General features: G+C 49.7%; 1 protein-coding gene across 1 annotated transcript in view; it reads right to left on the bottom strand.

Annotated features, from left to right (window-relative positions):
• Positions 1-1,312: 1,312 nt before the first annotated feature.
• Positions 1,313-17,976, bottom strand: part of LOC138467921 (prolyl-tRNA synthetase associated domain-containing protein 1-like) — a 42,559-nt gene continuing 25,895 nt past the window's right edge. The window contains exon 2 of the mRNA XM_069608250.1: positions 1,313-1,829. Coding sequence (XP_069464351.1) covers positions 1,404-1,829 — 426 coding nt within the window. The 3' untranslated portion in view covers positions 1,313-1,403. The remainder of the gene's footprint in view (positions 1,830-17,976) is intronic.

The raw sequence follows: 17,976 nt of genomic DNA, 5'->3' as shown, positions 1-17,976 counted from the left end.
TGTTATACTTCGCTGGTTTGGGTTTCTACTGAACCACATTCACACTCCGAGAGTATAGCCTTCCCTTGGCCCACGTTACCACAAAAGGCGAAGGAGGTAGATTTCTAAACTGTGCCTGTTAAACCTATGATTGTGTTGGATCTTGGTTTGTAGAAATGTGAGGGCTAGGTAGGTGCTTCCGCCTCTACTCATCCTTGTACTCCTGCAAGGCAGAAGTCAATTTGTCACACTGACAGGACGATAATAGGAGCCAGAGCATGCACTAATCAGTGCATTAAATGTAAACTTAAATTGAGTGACTGCATAAAAGCAATATATGCATTGCTCTGCAATCAATGCTGATATGCAGTAACCCAGTAACTTTTTTAATTTGTTTAGTTGATAAAATTAACCTTTCAAATTACAAAACAATTGATTAAATCAATTCAAGTGAATTTTAAATGAAAAGACAAAAGACAAAGATTTGCAAGGCCAAACAAGAAGCAACAAAAATCAACATTTCAACTTAGAGGAAAACAATTGATTAAAACAAATAACTTTACATTAAGAACTGAGAAATTTCAAAAACACAAAATAATATTTAAAAAACAATTAGATACTACATTAAATATCATACTTCAATTATAGTAGAAACAGTAAATTGAAATTAAAAATTTGCTTGAGTATATCACATACTATCAGACACTTCGGAAATTATCTCAGTAAAGTTAAAAGAGGAATTTGTTTTCCAAACAGTTTACTTTGTTGTATTATGTTTCTGGAAATATAACATCCAAGAACTGTACAATGGCTACTTTTATGGCTAATTTAGGAGATGAAAAAATGTGTTGCCAAATATCCGTCTGCGTATATTTTGTTCCTCCAAATTGTTTTTAAAATAAAGCTTTCACAAGGGTTGCAATTGAAGGCAATGAACTAAGCAGTGTTCCAAGGTCTCTTTTTGGTTTCGAATTTTACAGAAGCGACACAAGTTTAACTCCTTCGTGATTAGTTTCCTTCGGGCCATAACATCTAGTGTTGGCCATAAAATCAGATGGAAACGGAGGAACTTGTATCGGAATTTGGATGAAGGGAATTTAACCAAATAGTCAGCCGTGGTTCTATAAGGTTTGTGACCAAATAGCTTGCAATCAGTAACCTAGTAATAATCACAGTGTGCTTACTTACTGGTTGTTTCTATGATAGTGAAGTTACAATGAACATTACACTACAAAACAACAGAAAGGCAATGTAGGGGAAACTGTGATTCTAGTGTTTACATAATCAATAAAGAATTTTGGACCATAAATAAAAAAAAATAAAACAAACAGACTTATTCAAATTAACAGTTTTAATAAGTAAACTGTTTTTCATCTTTTCTCTCCACAGTTAATTAAAATATAATGTTGTTATAGCAAATGTGACTAATCAAGTTTGACAATTATAGGATCATGTCCAGTTTTTCTCACAAACGTCAAAAAGTCATCCGGGTTCAAGCCCATGGTAGCAGAATTTGTCATTGGATGAAAGTATACCTTTTCATAACCACCTTCCAAAAACCTTGAATCCAGAACAAATTTCACATCTCCACTGTCGCAGAACAGAGCCAATGGCGTTGCACAGCCTTGACCCACTTTTAGTTTTTCCAGCATAATAGCTTCATCCGCGAACCGTAGGTTCCCACTCCCAACGTTCAGTTTTTTTGCAAGATCATTTAGGTTGATCTGTGTGTCATGAAGGACTGTGACTAACCAGAGGCTTTTCTTCTTCTTGTCCTTCAGAAAAAGGTTTTTACTGTGAGCTCCACTCAGGTGTTGGACATGAGGCATCATTTCTTCAACTGTGAAAACCTTGAAAAACAAACAACACGTTTTTAGATTGTTTCTATTTCTCTGCAGGCTCTCTTAGCCTAAACGTATTAGACACTTCTTCATCAGACAGCAGAAACACAGAGAAAGAAGGAACAGGAGAAGCAATGTACACGATTTCCTTCACATACAAATTCTGCATTCAATTTCTTTGGGGAGCAGAGAAGATGCACAAAGTAAAATGATCTTGTCACAAAGAGGGAGGAAAGGAATACTCTTAGGCCAGAGAGGCAAAACAAAACGTATAGGCTCCAGTCTTCTTCCTGGGTTCTGCCAACAGTCAGTCAGTTGATCCAGCCATACAAACAGTAAAAAACATCCTTAAAGTTTGTCTTCCCTGCAGGACTATCCCCGTCACCAGATCCTGGGTCTTTGGAAGTGTCATAGCCACGTCTTTTAACCTCTTTACCCCTTTCTGGGCCTTATGGGCAGGTTAGGTGGATTTCTATGGGACCTAGGGTGTTCTCTGCACAACACAATATGGGAGTCCTCCAACAAAATGAGTTCTGGACCTAGTCTAGAAATCAAGTTTCTGGGAATTCTCAACCAGGACAGTGTCCAACAAAAATCTCACAGCCTCTGGGATTTAGGTGTCCCAGCAGACTTTGTTCCTTCGCGGGGACAGGTCCTCTGGGACCCTGGTCATTGATTGCTCTGTATCTCTTGGCTGTGTCACCTCCAGAGATGCTGGCATGGCTTGCAGCAATGGTTGGACCATTTCTGTCCCCAGGCTTGCAACCTCTCCTCTTTCTCACTCTGGTCCCTGAAGCAGCCACCTACTGTGTTCTGACTGGTTCCCAGGTGACCATCCTTGTCTAAAGAACACAGCTTTTGCTAGTCCTGGTCCTCCTCCTGCTGATCCTCTTCCTCCTCTATCACTCACTTTCTCTCCACACTGAAAACCTGTCCTCTCCCCCCCACAATGCTATTGGAGTGCCAGCCCCTTTATAGTGTGGATCATAGGGTGACTGGAGAAGTAAGGGTTATGATTTGCTGGCCCGTTCCTTCCTGATCATCTGTGTCTCTGATTGTCCATGGCCTCCTGACCCGCTTTCACCCTGTATGGGAATCCCACCCCACTTTGTTCCATGTGATGATAGTTGAGTTATGATAGGGGTACCCCTGCATGTGTCTACCAGACCAAGGTCAGGCAGGGAAATCACTGCGGCTACCTGTGCTAGTATTCTGCCTGTTTGGTTTGTGAATTTGCTCTCCTGGCTCTGTCTGTGGCATGCAGGTGACGGTAGTGGTGGTTTGCAATCACAAACCGAGTGCGAGAGTCTGCCTCCTCCATCTGTTTTGGTTGCCATATGTTTTGCCTCAAGGCCCAGTCTAAATATCAGCAAGATTAGAAGCTAAGCAGTACATTATTTACAATTATCAGTTGTTCCAATTAGTAAACTTGAAGGCTGAAGAAGCATTTTTTGAAGTTAGACGACATTGACAAGTATGCAAACATGACATATGCGAGACGGATAGGTCCCTTTCATGAATTATGAACTTAATGGGTATTTATAATGTACCTATACAGCAAATGGTGTTTCAAGGCGCAACAAGACAAAGGGTGGCGGGGAAGAGGCTTTGGGGGGTCAGGGATGAAGAAAACAAGAACAGTCCTACTAGGCCTTGTGTCATTCAGATCGTGCAAGTGTAGTAACAAGAAGGGGGGGGGGGGGAGGGCCGGTCAGAGCGGAATGCGCTCATGCCTAGGGGGGGAAAGGAAGTAAGTCGGAGTGGCAAGGGCGTGCAATTGCTGGGGGGGGGAAGAAAGGGGGAAGAGGGCCAATGGGTTAGGCGAGTGCTGAGGTGAGGCCAGGTGGACAAGTGCTAGGGCAATTGCAGAGAGTGCAGGGGGAAAAAGGTCCACGTGCTAAGTGCGAGGACAGGGCTGGATGGGCTCAATAGGGGTGCAGGCCCAGCCAGGCTAGTGCAGGGGGAGGGAGCCCGAAAGGGCAAGTGCAGGTTAGGGGTCAGGGGAAACCAAGTGCTGGGGTAGACTGGTCCAGGAGGGCCTGGTGCCCCCTCTGAATCAGAAGGAACCAGGCAGACAGTCAAAATAAGGCAGAGGAGGACATTTTCAGGAGAGGGGGAGAGGGAAGGAGTGAGAGAAAAGGTGGGTCTTAAGAAGCTTCCAGAACTTAAGGAGATCCGGCTAGATTCATGTGGAGTACATTTCATGGTCCAGATCTGCATACACAGCACAGAATCCACAAATGTCTGATCCCAAAGAAGATGCATCTGTTGCACAGGAGGGGGGGCTGGTAGAATAGTGCAGTCAGCACCTCTATCTTCTACTCCACACTCTCCTTCTCTCCTCACATCTCTGACGCCTCTAAGAAGTCACACTACCAGCTGCACCTCCTCAGAGGTATTCTTCCTTTCCTCTCCTTCCCCCAGAAGCTCACTGTCTCCAGAGCTCTGGTTCTCTCTAGGCTGGACTATTGCAACAGCCTCTTTCTAAATCTGCCTGCCTCTACTCTCCGCCCGCTGCAACTCATCCAGAACAGTAATGCAAGACTTGTCATTGGCCTCAAGCCCACGGACCGCATCTCTCCAGGACTGAAATCTCTGTACTGGCTCCCAGTGACTGCGAGGATTTTGTTAAAAACCCTTTGGATTGTCCACAAGGCCTTCTGGGGCCTGGGGCCTAAATACCTTCAACTCTCTCTTCCTAAATATCTTCCTTCTCAAGCTCTTCGCTCATCCGCCTCCGACTCCCTCAGGGTCAGTCGCTTCTCCAAGCAAGTTGGTGGTAGATCTCTTTCTTCGGCTGGGGCCTCCCTATGGAACAGCCTCTGTGCCTCCCTGAAGCTTGAGGATAAACATCTCCGGTTCCGGAAGCACCTCAAAACCTTTCTCTCTGTTTCTGCTGTTTCGCCTCCTCTACCCTGCTGACATTCTGGCTGAAACTGCAACTGCACTGGTTACCTGGCCACCCATCCGATCACAGGCCCTCCCCCACCAGTCACACATACCTGCACTGCCTGCCTGGCAACCCCCGCACTTGGAGACTGTGTCTGCCTCCCTACAGTCCCACCACCAGCACTTAACACTTGATGTCTGCACTTACCTTTGCACTTGCCACCTGCTGGCCGTTACTTTTACTTATTGTTATTATTCTATTCTCATGTTCTGCACTGTCCCTACCCCCACACACCTTCCCCCCACCCCATGCACTTGCGCGATCTGAATAATACCTGGCCTGGTAGGATCGTTGTCTGTCCTCCCTTTGTTCCCCCCCATCCCTTGCCTCGTCGCACCTTAAAACACTGGTGTATAGGGGAGTTATATATACCATATCATATCATATTAGGATTGTAGGAGATTCTTGGTCTCTAGGCTCCTCTATATTTGTTGAGTCTTAAACCACTGATGGTGCCCTGCTAGGAACAGCAATGCATGCCCTTGATTGCGAGTATCACTCAATATGTGGACGGCCTCCACAGGGTTCATTCTCTGGCATGCAGCGGATGAGGTAATATCGGTTTGCTTGCCTTTACAGAGGGAACATGCATGAGCCCAGCTGCACAGTAACGCTGGAAATGAGTGATGCAGCACTTGTCTCTTTGGAGCACACAGTGGATTGAAACAAAACGTGTGCAATCTGTTCAGCGTGCTTAACATGCACCAATCTACAGGGTAATTCATGGAATAAATGTGCGCCGAAGAGGGCAGGGCAAGTGTGAAAATCGCAGCGCACACGTGCTAAAGCCGCGCACCCAGCCGTTCATCGATTCATGGAATGCGCTGCACTTGTAAAACCTGGGATGTGCGCCAAATCTGTGGGTGGCACACACGTCACTAAACGGCGTGCGCGACACACAGGGGGGAAAGCGCACATCGCATAGTGCACACAAGAAAAGTGGGTGGAACACGGGGCGTAACACGCGGAATGGGGAACAACACGTGAAAATGTGGGCGTTACGGGGGAAGTACCAGAGGTAAATGCTCGCAACGCCCATACGCGCGCTAACAACATGCATTCATGGAATTGAACAGGGGAAAGCCGTGCGCCAAAAAAGCTGTGCTAATCCGGAAACACGTACGCCAGCAGGAAGCAGGCGTAAGCGGCCCCGCGCAGCATAAATAAAAGTGCGCACAAACAACAAACAAGCTCATACGCTACGATGAATATACCATTCCTCGCAGCAGTGGTTGTGGGACACCGCAGGAGGAGGAGGAGGAGGAGGAGGAGGAGGATAGCCAGGCCCCGCATTTTTTTACCCAGGACCAGCCTTTTTGGGATGCCTAATAACCATGTGTATGGGAGGTACAGGTTTCCACCACTAATAATCCTAGAACTGGTCAGGGAGTGGGAGGATGACCTCACATCACCCACCCTGTGCTCCCAAGCACCGAGCCCCTTGGAAAAGGTGCTCAATGTACTGCACTTCTTGGCTACTGGGTAATTTCAGCAGACAAGTGCCATAGTTGGGGGTGTCTCACAGGCCACGCAGTCACGCTGCCTACACCAGGTGTTGGCCATCATGACTGCACGCCCCTCAGTCCGCAGGCACATATACATGTCCAGAACACCTGCAGAAAGGCAGGGTGTCGTCCGGGACTTTTACGGGGTGGCACACTTCCCCAAAGTGATAGGTGCCATTGATTGCACCCATGTGGCTCTACGTCCTCCCAGGGCCACTGAGCACATCTATCAAAACCGCAAGCACTGGCATTCCATCAACGTGCAGGTTGTATGTGATGCCAAGGGAATCATCACCTCAGTATATGCCAACTATCCAGGGTCCAGCCATGATAGTTTCATATTCAGAACGTCACCCCTAAACCGGGACCTGGAAGTTGGGCGGCATGGCGACACATGGCTAATTGGTGAGTATAAATGCCCTCTGCACATGCATGCATGTCAGACACTGAGAAATGTGAAAACCCCACTAATGACAACCATTATCACCTCCCCAGGGGACAGTGCCTACCCTCTGAGCACCTACATAATGACGCCAATTCGGAACCCCACCACACCACCCGAGGTAAGATACAACACAGCCCATATTGCAACCCGGGGCATAGTGGAGCGCACATTCGGAGTGCTCAAGTCACGCTTTCGCTCCCTTGACCGCTCCGGTGGGCAGCTGCTATATGCGCCCCCAGTAGTGTGCAGGATCATAGTGGCAGTGTGTGTCCTGCACAACGTTGCAACCCGGTGGGGCGTAGCGGTGGAAATGGTGGTGCCCCCAAATCCCCAACCACATGCACGCCGCTGCGCATGCGAGGTGAAAGGGCACGTGGTGAGGCAGCCCGTACCCAGCTTGTGGCAAATTACTTCACCTAAAATCCCACCCCTGCGGAGTGCACACAGGCCTGGCACATACCAGCTGACAATCAATGATGATGACAAAAGGGACGGTCAACTGTCACAACCATACCACCCTGAGATTGTTCACTTGGAAGTGCTACATTGTGTGCATCCCTAGCTACTTAAAGACACCCAATGCTGTGTCAGTAAAAGGCACACATTCATTCAGCATGAAGGTCTACCCCCTTTCAAAATATCACTTCCAAATAGTGGCATGTCACCCAACCCCTCCCCATCTCAGCTACCCAACACACCCTGGCATGCAATGTGAAAGCAACCAAATGAATGCACAACACATGACACAAGTGTCACAAAGTGCACTGTCCCAAATGGAAACAGGCCAGAGACAATTTCCTCTCAGTAATGAATAAAAAACAACACACATGAACACATACCTACCAGCAAGTCAAAACATCAGTACAGGATCCAACAGTGGCAACATATGACCGTAAAAAATGAAAGTAGTGCAAGTGTCACAACCTGACTAAGGCATCACATCGACCCCTTCCAAGTGCAGAGTGTTGCTGGTAGGCAAATGTGGCAGTGTACTGCATACAACATAAACTGCATCTGCAAAGGAGATGGGCTTGTAAAGACATGAACAAGCTACATGCATATAAGGAAAAAGTCTTGGATGTAAAACCATATATAAATCTACCATGCAGTGGAGAAATGAACAACAATCCCCACTAGGTATGTATACACAGTTTGGACTACAGACTGCCCACACAATTTATGGGAGCCCAATGTCTCTGTGTAAGTTACTGTCATTTGGTCACAACCTTTGCGAGCCCATGGAAAGGGGAAGTAGGAGGGGTGTGTGTGTCAGGAACCCAAGTTTCTAACCCAAACACATGACAAGCCTGCATGTGCCCAGCTGGAATACACAGTGGATGCCTATGGAAGCCACACAAAGCAACACACTGTAACATTATTTCACAATCTTAGAGGAAATGGTTATGAAAATAAATGTAAATGCAAATGAAATTAGAAAAAGCAAAAGTAAATGTAAAGTAAAACAAACAAATTAAAATAATAAAGTAAAAATCAGAAGCATAACCAAATAAAAACAAATGTATGAAAATGAAAATAAGAAATCAAGATTGAAAATAAAAAGAAAATAAAAAAACAAGAAGAAAGAAAGATAACAAATGAATTGAATACTATTTCCATTTTGCAAATTGGAATGAAATGTGAAGAAAAACAATTTTTAAAAGAAAAAAATCAAAAATGGCCTTGTGTGGACCGGAAGGAGAAGGTGGCCACCCAGGAGGGACGAGGTACAGGGTGCACCCAAACACCCACATGCGTGGATGTTGAGAGAAAAAAAAACCTCCATGGGCTCATGGCCTGCACGGCTACGCTACAGTGGGAGAACTGCCGTCGCTGTCATCACCCTCTGTTGCTACATCAAAAGGCGGGCGTGATATGGGAGGCAGACCACGCAAAGCCCTGGCATGCTCCTCCATGGCAGCAAGCATGCGGGTGTATAAGGTTTGGTTCTGCAGGATGATGGTACGGAGATCCCCATGCAGCACCTCACGGATAGCACGCATTTCTGCCTGCATGGCCTCGCGTGATGCCAGGATCTCCTGACGGGTTGCCTGGAGCTCAGCTGAGAGTGTGCGTGTCAGCTGCACCAGCTGCTGTTCTGAACTTGTACTCCGGGACACCTCAAGTTCACACAGAGTATCTCTGAGGGACCCGTGTTGTAACCTCAGGGCATCCCTGTGGGCCTGCAACTCTGCAGATATGGCTGTGCGCAGAGTTTCCAGTCCAGCCCGTCGGTCCCTGACGAACGCCAACATGTCCTCCATGTGTGAGTGGCAAATGGACTCTGTTGCCTGCTGCTGGAGTTCCACCTGCCTTTCAGGGGGGAGAATGGAAGTGGCCACCCTATCCATGGCCTGAGCCCCCATCTCACACGATGCCCCCTGTTGTGCTGGTATAGTGTAGATGGAGTTCTCCCACACAGTATTGCCTGGTGGCGCACGGCCACCGCGTTGGCGGGCACCACACCGGTTTAGGGCAAGGTGATATGCACCTTGCTGTGGTGGCACTGCCTGAGGCTGCAGGACTGCATTCCTCCTTTGATCTGCTGGCCCAGGAACAGGAGCAAATATTGTGGAGTGTGACCCTGCATCCGTAACCGCCACAGATAGACTTTCCAACACTGAATGCCCCATAGATGGGTCTACCCCCAGTGCAGTCGGGTTGGACAGAACAGCATCCCTGCCAGAAACACTCACCTGCGACAGGACATATGTCTCAATGTCCGATTCAGCATCTGATTCATAGAGGTCTCCGCAGGTGTACCCAGAGATACCCGTGGACAGTATGGTCTGTAGGAGTAATGGGTTTTCACCCACCACCACCCCACGTCCTCCACTGGTGCCCGGTTGTGGCTGTGAGTACTCCTGGCTCTGCGCCTGCGCCATCGCCATCTCCTCCTCCTCCTCCTCCTCCTCCTCCTCCTCCTCCTCCTCGTCCTCCTCCTCGTCCTCCTCCTCAACAGCATCAAGTGCCTCATCACCTGCAAAAACATAAAAGAAAAGTAATGAAAACAGGCATGAGCACTATAGCCCACACACACAGGCATGACGAGGTAGACATCCAGTACATAAATGACATGTCACACATGACAATAACTCTGGCATGCATGCACTGTCAATGAGTTGGAAGGGGAGGCAAAAAGCAGACACTGAGGACTCCAAGATGGAAAAGCAACACATGTGCTGCATGGTTCATAGCACTGGCATCACACATTAGCCTGCGAGTGGCATGGACAATCCACATACATGACACATGCCAGCACACAGATGGCACATAGCATAGCCATGGCAGATTTGACAAGGACACCCAGATGGTAGCAAATCAGTACTGGGACCGATCCATGTGAGATGGACATCATGAAATTGAACATGCAAAATAGTGTGACAAAACATGCATGTGCCACACGCTGCAACAAAGCCAGTGTTCACTGATGCAGTGATGGCAGGCACATGGATACATCAATGGTTGGTCACTTCGACATGACAGAAGACAATAGTCATGTTGAACATTCAAACAGGGCCCCGAAATGATTGTGTGCAGGCCATGTGTAGGTGCATATTACTCAGTCAGCCTGATTGGTGAAATCATTCCCATAATAAGGTAACAAATGTGGGCCATTGTGGGGTGTAATCTATGACTGAAGTATGTTACATTTGGGGCAGTACGGCACATAAATGTGTGGTAAAAATGCTAAGGATTTCATCAATCAGGCAGAATGAACTGGAAAACAGTATGAACAATGTTGTGGCAAGATGACAGTTGAAGGGCAAGTGCAGAATTGTGGTGCTAATTGTCTACTGTGGTCAGAAGGGATACTTGAAAACCCTAACCCAAGGCTGGGGTATGGTTTGGAGGCACCACATGGGTGACCCATAGCAGTCATGACTGCACAGCCTCACCTGGCACTCAATCATAACACATCACCCAAGCAACATACACATGGTTTGCACACATGCATGGCCACTCACCGGACATTGCCTCAAGATCTGGTAGGTCTCCCACACTTTGGATCTGATCCTCTGCGATGAACTCTCCAGCGATTGCCTTATGGTCTGTTAGTTCATCCTCCTCTGGTGGAGACCCACTGCCAGTCACCAGAGTAGAGGCATAACTGGAAGCCAGCTTGTTCTTTGCTCTGCGTTTGAGGTCATTCCACCGCTTAGAGCAATCATCAGCTGTGCGCCTCACAAATCCAAGGGAACTAATCTGGTCCGTGATACACTGCCAGTGGGTTCAACTTTGAGCAGTCATAGTCTTGCACCCTGCAGTCACCAGCATTTCGCAGCCATGGGCCGACACATAGCCCACAAGGGCGTCTAGTTCTGCATCATTGAAACTACGCTTCCTTGACGTGCCGGAGTGGGTAGCCGTTTCTGGGGTCCCAGCATGTACCGCAAGAGCACCCTTCTTCCTCTTGGAAGGTGGTGCGGACCCTGAGTGGCTTACGCCGCTCTGGTTGGTAGGGGCTGAAGCGCAGGTGGATTGGGCACTGGAAGTAGCCAAAGGCACGATGACCAAAGGTCTCACACTGCAGGCAGTGGCTGCTGAGTGATGTTGGCAGGACCAACCTCGGTGTGATGGACTTGGACCAACACTGTTCCGGCTGGGAGACTCGGAGCTGGGGTGGATTGAGCTGCAGCTGCCCCTGCAGCCTCCTCACCCTGGCTACTTGGGGCAGCAGATGACCTTGCTGCCCCAGATCCACGTGGCCTGGTGACAGCAACTTTCACCGCCACACGTGGCTTTGACTTGGTGACACGGAAGTCAGCCTGGGAGTCATCCTGTGCCGGTTCGGTTAACAATATGGGCCGGGTTAACAAGGCCTGAGCTGGGATGGTGTCAGCTACATCTCCCCGACCCATTGGTGGGGGGGCATAGGTATCCCTGATTGGTCCTCCACACATTGGCCTCCTGGGCCACTCTGCACATCCTGGCCACGTCCCCTACCGCGTCCACCTCTTTGAGGTCGGCCAATTTTTCTCCCTTGCTGCTTGGTCGCCTCCCAACCATGGCACTGATGTTGTTGTGCGAATGGGAGGTGCAGTAAACAATTGTCCTGGGCAATTGGGGTGAAAGGGGTAGGGTACTAGATGGAATACGTCCCCTAGTGCTCTAGCAAGGGTGTCTGTGACCCCTGGAGCAAGATAACGGTTCATGCAACGCTCAGGCACCCCAAAAACAAAATTTAACGTGCACGCGACCCCTGGTAGACCACGTGCGTCGAATAAAGAACCCGCACTACGATGTGGCACCCAGAAACACAAAGCGTACGCATGGTACACTCAGGCTACAATGACTTCTGAATGTGTACGCAACACATGGGGGCAACCACAGTTGAAAAATACGTGCGCGACTCACAGTCTGCCTGGAAAAAGACGTGCATGTGCGCGTTGGTAACACCCCCGCCAAAAGAAGAACTGAACGCCGTCTGAATATTCAAGGAGTACGAACTGGAACCGTTGTGAAGTAAACACCTGTGAACCGACAAGAAGTACAAGAATCACCCGCTCGCTCTCCACAAAAAGCACGTACAAGAAAATGGCCCCCTACGCGTACCTTTTAAGCCAGCCCACACGTGCAACGTCACTTACGCACGTACGCGCTAAGGGCTTTTCCTCCAATTACACCCGGACGTGCAGTTTGTGCACGTGTACAATCAACATGCACCCGTGTTGATGGGAAACACCCGTGCTCGTTACGTCACAGACGCGCTTACGCGCTAATGGCCTTTCCTCGGATTACACGCTGACGTGCAGTTTTTTCACGTGCCAAATCACTCCGTATCAAGCTGGCCACGCGACAACACACGGAAGACTATGCTCCTGCCCAGAAGGCCATTTTCCTGCCCCCTAGAGCCCTGAGCACGCTCCCACCTGCCATCTGCTGCTGCCTGCCTGTCTGCTGGCCACGTGCCCTGCTATTTGGTGCCTGCACGTCAGCCATCTGCAGGGGTCCAGTTGCTGTGACCACCCCTGCTGGAACAGAAGACTCCCGACTGGTATTTCATCGCTCCACAGACCAGCCCCAGGACCCAGTTGCCCACCCACACCTGCCTCGGGGGTTGCCATGTCGGGGCAGACGCCATCGGACACCACTGGCAACCCCCAGCCAGAGAGGCAGAGGGCTGCCAGCTTCAGGGTCAATGAAGTTGGCATCCTGGTGGAGTAAGTCCTGGGGCATTATGATGCCCTCTTTGGAAATTCACGCGCCGACGGAAGGGGATCTGGAAGGACATCGTGGCTGCCATCAACGTGGAGGGGATGGTAGCCCGCGACATGCAACACGTCCGGAAGCGCTGGGAGGACTTCAGGTCCAGGACCCTCAGCAAGGCCTAGCGCCGCTTGAAGGCAAAGCATGCAGAGGGGTGCTGGGTCCACCTTACAAACATCCATATGAGGGTCCTGGAACGCATACACCCAGCGTTCCACCTCCAGATCCTTCGGAGGCAGACCCGTCCGGAGTCAAGCGGTAAGTGTCCATGCAGACTGATTGGATGCAACAGGTGGTGGAGATGTACAGATGCATGTATGTCTGGTGACGTGTGTGCATGTGTTTGGCACCCCCCGTGTTGCATGTGACGTCTGGCTAACCTTTGGATGCTCATGCTGTTGCATTTGTATGGATGGTGCTGCCTGCTGCAACATTCCTGCTGATTTGCGCATGTGTGTGGGATCAAATGATGTGTGTTGGGGACTGTGATGCCATGTGTGAAGTTTGACACTGCCACTCATGTGCAACTGTCATGTGTGTATCAGACCATTGTACAGTGCCCTGATGCCTGTGTTCTATCTCTCCCTGTTTGCAGCGTCAACTGATGAAGAGGGCGGAGATGGTGCTGTGGAGCAAAGCGACAGGGATCGCATCGCCAGCCAGAGACGCAAGGCCCGGCTCCCCTCCCAGGTTGTCATCTCGTCAGGGAGTGAGGAGTCTGGTGCCGCGTCCCTGGCCGCAGCTGCCGAGGGTAGGTCCAAGAGGCGGAGGTGGACTCCTCGGCAGCAGAAGGGGCAGCTGAGACCCCACAGGGTCCAATGGAGGAAGATGGCACAGAGTCATCCAGGTTGGTGGTGGGTTTGGCTGAGGAGGAGGCCGTGGAAGGGACACATGCGGGATCTGGAGGGGGATTCCACTGGTGCAGTCCAGGGGCAGGGACAGGATGCAGCACAGGCCGCCGCGGAAGTGCCTGTGTGTAATCCTGTCCCCAATCCTGTGACTGCATCATCCCGCACCAGCAGGGATGCCTTTGTCCAGACCTGTTTTCAGGGTGGGGATGCGCACACAACAGCTGGCCTTCCTCTCCCTGCGGACGTGGCAATCCGGTACCGTGTTGAGCCTGTCCTGGCTGGGATGGCGTTGCGTCACCGGGGCATCCGAGATGACCTGCAGGGTTTTCGTGAAGACTCTGCACGTTATCTGGGATGCCTCTTTCACCGCGCCGACCTACTAGGACGGGTCACCAGTGCTGTATTTCTCCTTCTGCTGGACCTTGTACCGACCCCCTCCTCAACTGAAACCCCCCATGCGCCAGTCGTCCTCCGTGCCATCTTCCGGCCCAAGTATCACCTGGGTACCCTGTGGAGCTTCCTCTGACTCAGCGGCCAGGCTGGTGGAGGACACATCCTTGCCACAGTCGGGAGTCGGAGGTCCAGCAGGGGTGGCCACCCCAACAACTGGACCCCAGCAGGAGGAGGGTGCGCAGGCATCAAGAGGCAGGGCACATGTGTTAGGCAGAAACCTGTGCAGTTCCCTCTGGGGCCACTGCAAACGATTTAAGACTACAGGTGTTTGGCAGTAAACCCACTTGGTAGCAGTCTGCACCACACAGATTCACTTGGTAGCTGTAGCTGAGCAGTCAGACTTCCCTCAAGAAGAGTTAGGCAGTATACAGAGTATTCACAATAGGTCAAAAGAACACAGTAGAACAAGTAAACAGTGACCAGAGCTTGGTGTAAAAGAGATATAATTATTTATTTAAAACCACATCTAGAAAAAACACACAGGCACTAATAGTATGCAATTCAAAAACACGGTCACTAAAAGATATACACTCCCATAGAAGAATTTTAGACAAGTCTTAAGTAAAGCCCCACTTATTTTCAGACAGCGGTGAGCGCTTAACGCAGATGGCACTCAAATAATTTGTTTTAAAAGGGAGAGAAAAGCAGAGTATAATATGAAACAGGTCCCAACACTTTCATAAGAACACCACAAGAGGGAAAGGCAAGCAAAACCGTGAAGTTAAGAGTTCAGAAGGCCGGATCCACTTTAAGAGGATCAGAACGAAATGTGTCCAAGATCACACGGTTGAAGTGCACGAGAGTCTTGCAAAGGTTCAAAAAAATGTTGGACCAAAAGAAAGGGACCAGTTAGAAGGTCAAGGCAGCCAGCCCAGTCCAGAAGGTTAAGGGGTTATTATTACCTTGTAGCAATCTTTAGAAAGGGAGGCCTGGCGGACACAGTACCTTAAAGTGGTGAGAATACTCCAGCGGGGGCAGTTGTTCCTGACAGCGGATGCAAGTCGGTGCTTCGTCCGGGGGAAGAGAGGATCTCGTTGGGGAGGAAGACAGGAGTCCGTTGCACTGCCAGGGAAGAAACCAGCCGCGGAGTTCCCAGGTAAAAGGAGCGGTCCTTTTATTCGCGGTCCAGTGGTAAGTGGCTATCCGGTTGCCAGGGTGCTTGGCACAGGCAATTCGACCACAAGACGGCCTGGGATGCGAAGAGAAGAAGGTAAACTGGTTGTGCCCACCAGTCAGGGGAAGAAGCCTCTCCAGCCGGGAGATCTTCTCTGTCGTCAGGAAGTGGTGAGTCGGTTCCGCAGGGCTCCACCGGTGGCGTCGTCGTGGTAGGTCGGCTCAGCTTCTCCCTCGTCGGATTCTCAGGTCCTGTGGCGACTTCTGAAGTTCCAGTCCCCAAAGCCCTGCTTTTATGCAGCACACCCCCATTCACCCAGCCTAGCTGTCAATCAAACATGCTAAGTGGTGGCCAATCACACAAGAGTGCGACTTGAGTTACCCAGGTAACTCAGTCCAGGGTGCCTAAACCCCCTTCCACACCCGCTGTGGTACCCAGACAGAGTGGCACCACTTTTGGAGGCTTCTGTGGAGAAGCCCGCCAAAAAGTGGAACAAAAGGCTCGACTTGGGTTGGAGTCACAGAAGAGAACACAAACGCCATTTTAGAATCGAGTCCTGGCAAAAAATACCAACCAGAGAATTAATATTAAATAAATAAACCGGCGGTATGTTCGAGGCTATGAGAATTAAATAATTAAAGTTGGTAGCCTCGAACAATGTGAAAATCCCATAGGGATATATTCGCGGTTGAATATAAAAAGTAGTATCCACTGCCACCAGCCAAAACTCGATCAGGGGAGACGGAGACATGCCCCCTCGACTAACAGACCCTGGGGCAATTGAATTGCCCCGACCAGTACGTCCACAATATGATGTTTTGTACTGGTTTCTGTTCATAATTTGGGACTAGTAAAGCCAATGGTGACTTCACAAGCCCTGGGAGACAGTAGTCAGTCCCAGGGTATGGAGTCTATGGTGGGGTGTCACTATGACAGCCCTGTGTTACTGCACGGAGGGTGCTGTGTAACACACATAGGAAAAACACATGAGACCCTATGGAGTAAAGGACCCCATAGCCCATAAAACACATTAACAGTCAAAGGAACACCATAAATCATGTCCATGAGTGGGAGAAAAAGAGTCTCACTCTTGGCAGGAGAAGAAAAACAAACTCCAGAAATTCAGCAAAGCTGCTGGGGGACTCACTAGGTTAGGAAATTCAGCCTAAAGAGAGAATTCTCCCTAACATGCACGGCAGCAGCAGGCTCAAGGTGGGAGCGATGATGGCTCGGGCCATCAACATCCGAGGGGCAGGCATCGGCCGGAGGGCAGGAGGACCCTGGATTGGGAGCGTCTTCCGTGCGCCAGCATTTGGGCCAGCAAATAGATGCAGAGCGGCTGCGGGCGGAAGAGGCACGGCTCACTATGGTCAGGGCGGAGAACTCCATGCGCAGGGCGCTGAGGCAGGCTGAGTGCCTCGGGGCAATTCGCAGGGAGTTGGAGGTGGACATGGCGTTATCCCAGCGAAACCTCGGGGCCATGGAACAGGCCCATCTCCAGGACGTAGAACGGGAGTTCGATGTTGCCCTGGCCCGGGAAATCAACAAATGAGCCGTAGGACGTGCCCACCGCCATTGTATATAGTTAATTAGTGTTAGGTTTCCTTTATATTTTTCTTTCATTTGGGGCGCATGGATTATGTCCCACATTTTTGTATATAGCTGTTTATTAGGTAGGGTTTTTTTTAGGTTTCATTTGGGTTGTTGGGCTCATGGACCCTGGATTTGGAAATTGTATATAGTTGAACACTGGATTGGACTTCTTTTTTTTCATTTTTTACCATGGAGCAATGGATTTATTTTTTCATTTGGATCTTGTTTGATGGATGAAACCTTTGGAGACATTTTCATTTGGATTTATTTTGATGCAGCATTCATGTATTTTATTTCATTTATTTTGGACATGCAGCCTTTTGTTGATTTTTTTTTATTGTGCGAGTTTCTTTCATTTCCTTGCTTTTATTTTTAATACATTTTGGTTTCATACTTCATTTGTGTCGTATTCTCTCATTGGTTTCATGCATGTCACGATGTGGGTATTCTCATTCACTTGCACCCATTGTGTGTGTGTGATGGACATGTATTGATGTGCATACTTGCCATTTGGGATCTATCATGACATGGGGATTTCAATGTGGGGTGGATGGAATACTTGTTTGGGTGTTCGGACTGGGGTGGTGTGGGGTGGGATTTGGGTGGCCATAAGGGCCATGAGTGTGGATCGTGATGACGTGTTGGGGTGGGGACATGAGTCGGGGCCTGTTGGCAGGTGCCCATCACTGCTTCGAGGGGGACATGAGTCGGGGCCTGCTGGCAGGTGCCCGTCACTGCTGGGTGGGTGGGGGTTCAGGAGGACATGAGTCAGGGCTCACAAGTGTGCTCACAAGTGCATGGTGCCATGTGGGCTGCCTTCAGGGCATGGGGAGGGTTGTAGGGTAGTCCCCTGTGGTGTTGGCTGCCTGCAGGGCATGGGGAGGGGGGAAACCGCACACCCGGGAGGGCCCACAATGCCAAATCGCGTCTGAAACTTCCAGCGCACTCACCAAATACACGTACCCCGCTCGCACAAGGCCTATCGCGTGAGAAAGTCCACGCATACTCCCCAAATACACGTACCCCACTCTCGCCTGG

The sequence above is a fragment of the Ambystoma mexicanum genome, chromosome 4q, assembly GCF_040938575.1.
Source record: "Ambystoma mexicanum isolate Mex_15411 chromosome 4q, UKY_AmexF1_1, whole genome shotgun sequence".
Classification (NCBI taxonomy): domain Eukaryota; kingdom Metazoa; phylum Chordata; class Amphibia; order Caudata; family Ambystomatidae; genus Ambystoma; species Ambystoma mexicanum.
The sequence above is the reverse complement of the archived record's forward strand: the minus strand, read 5'-3'. Positions and strand labels throughout refer to the sequence as shown.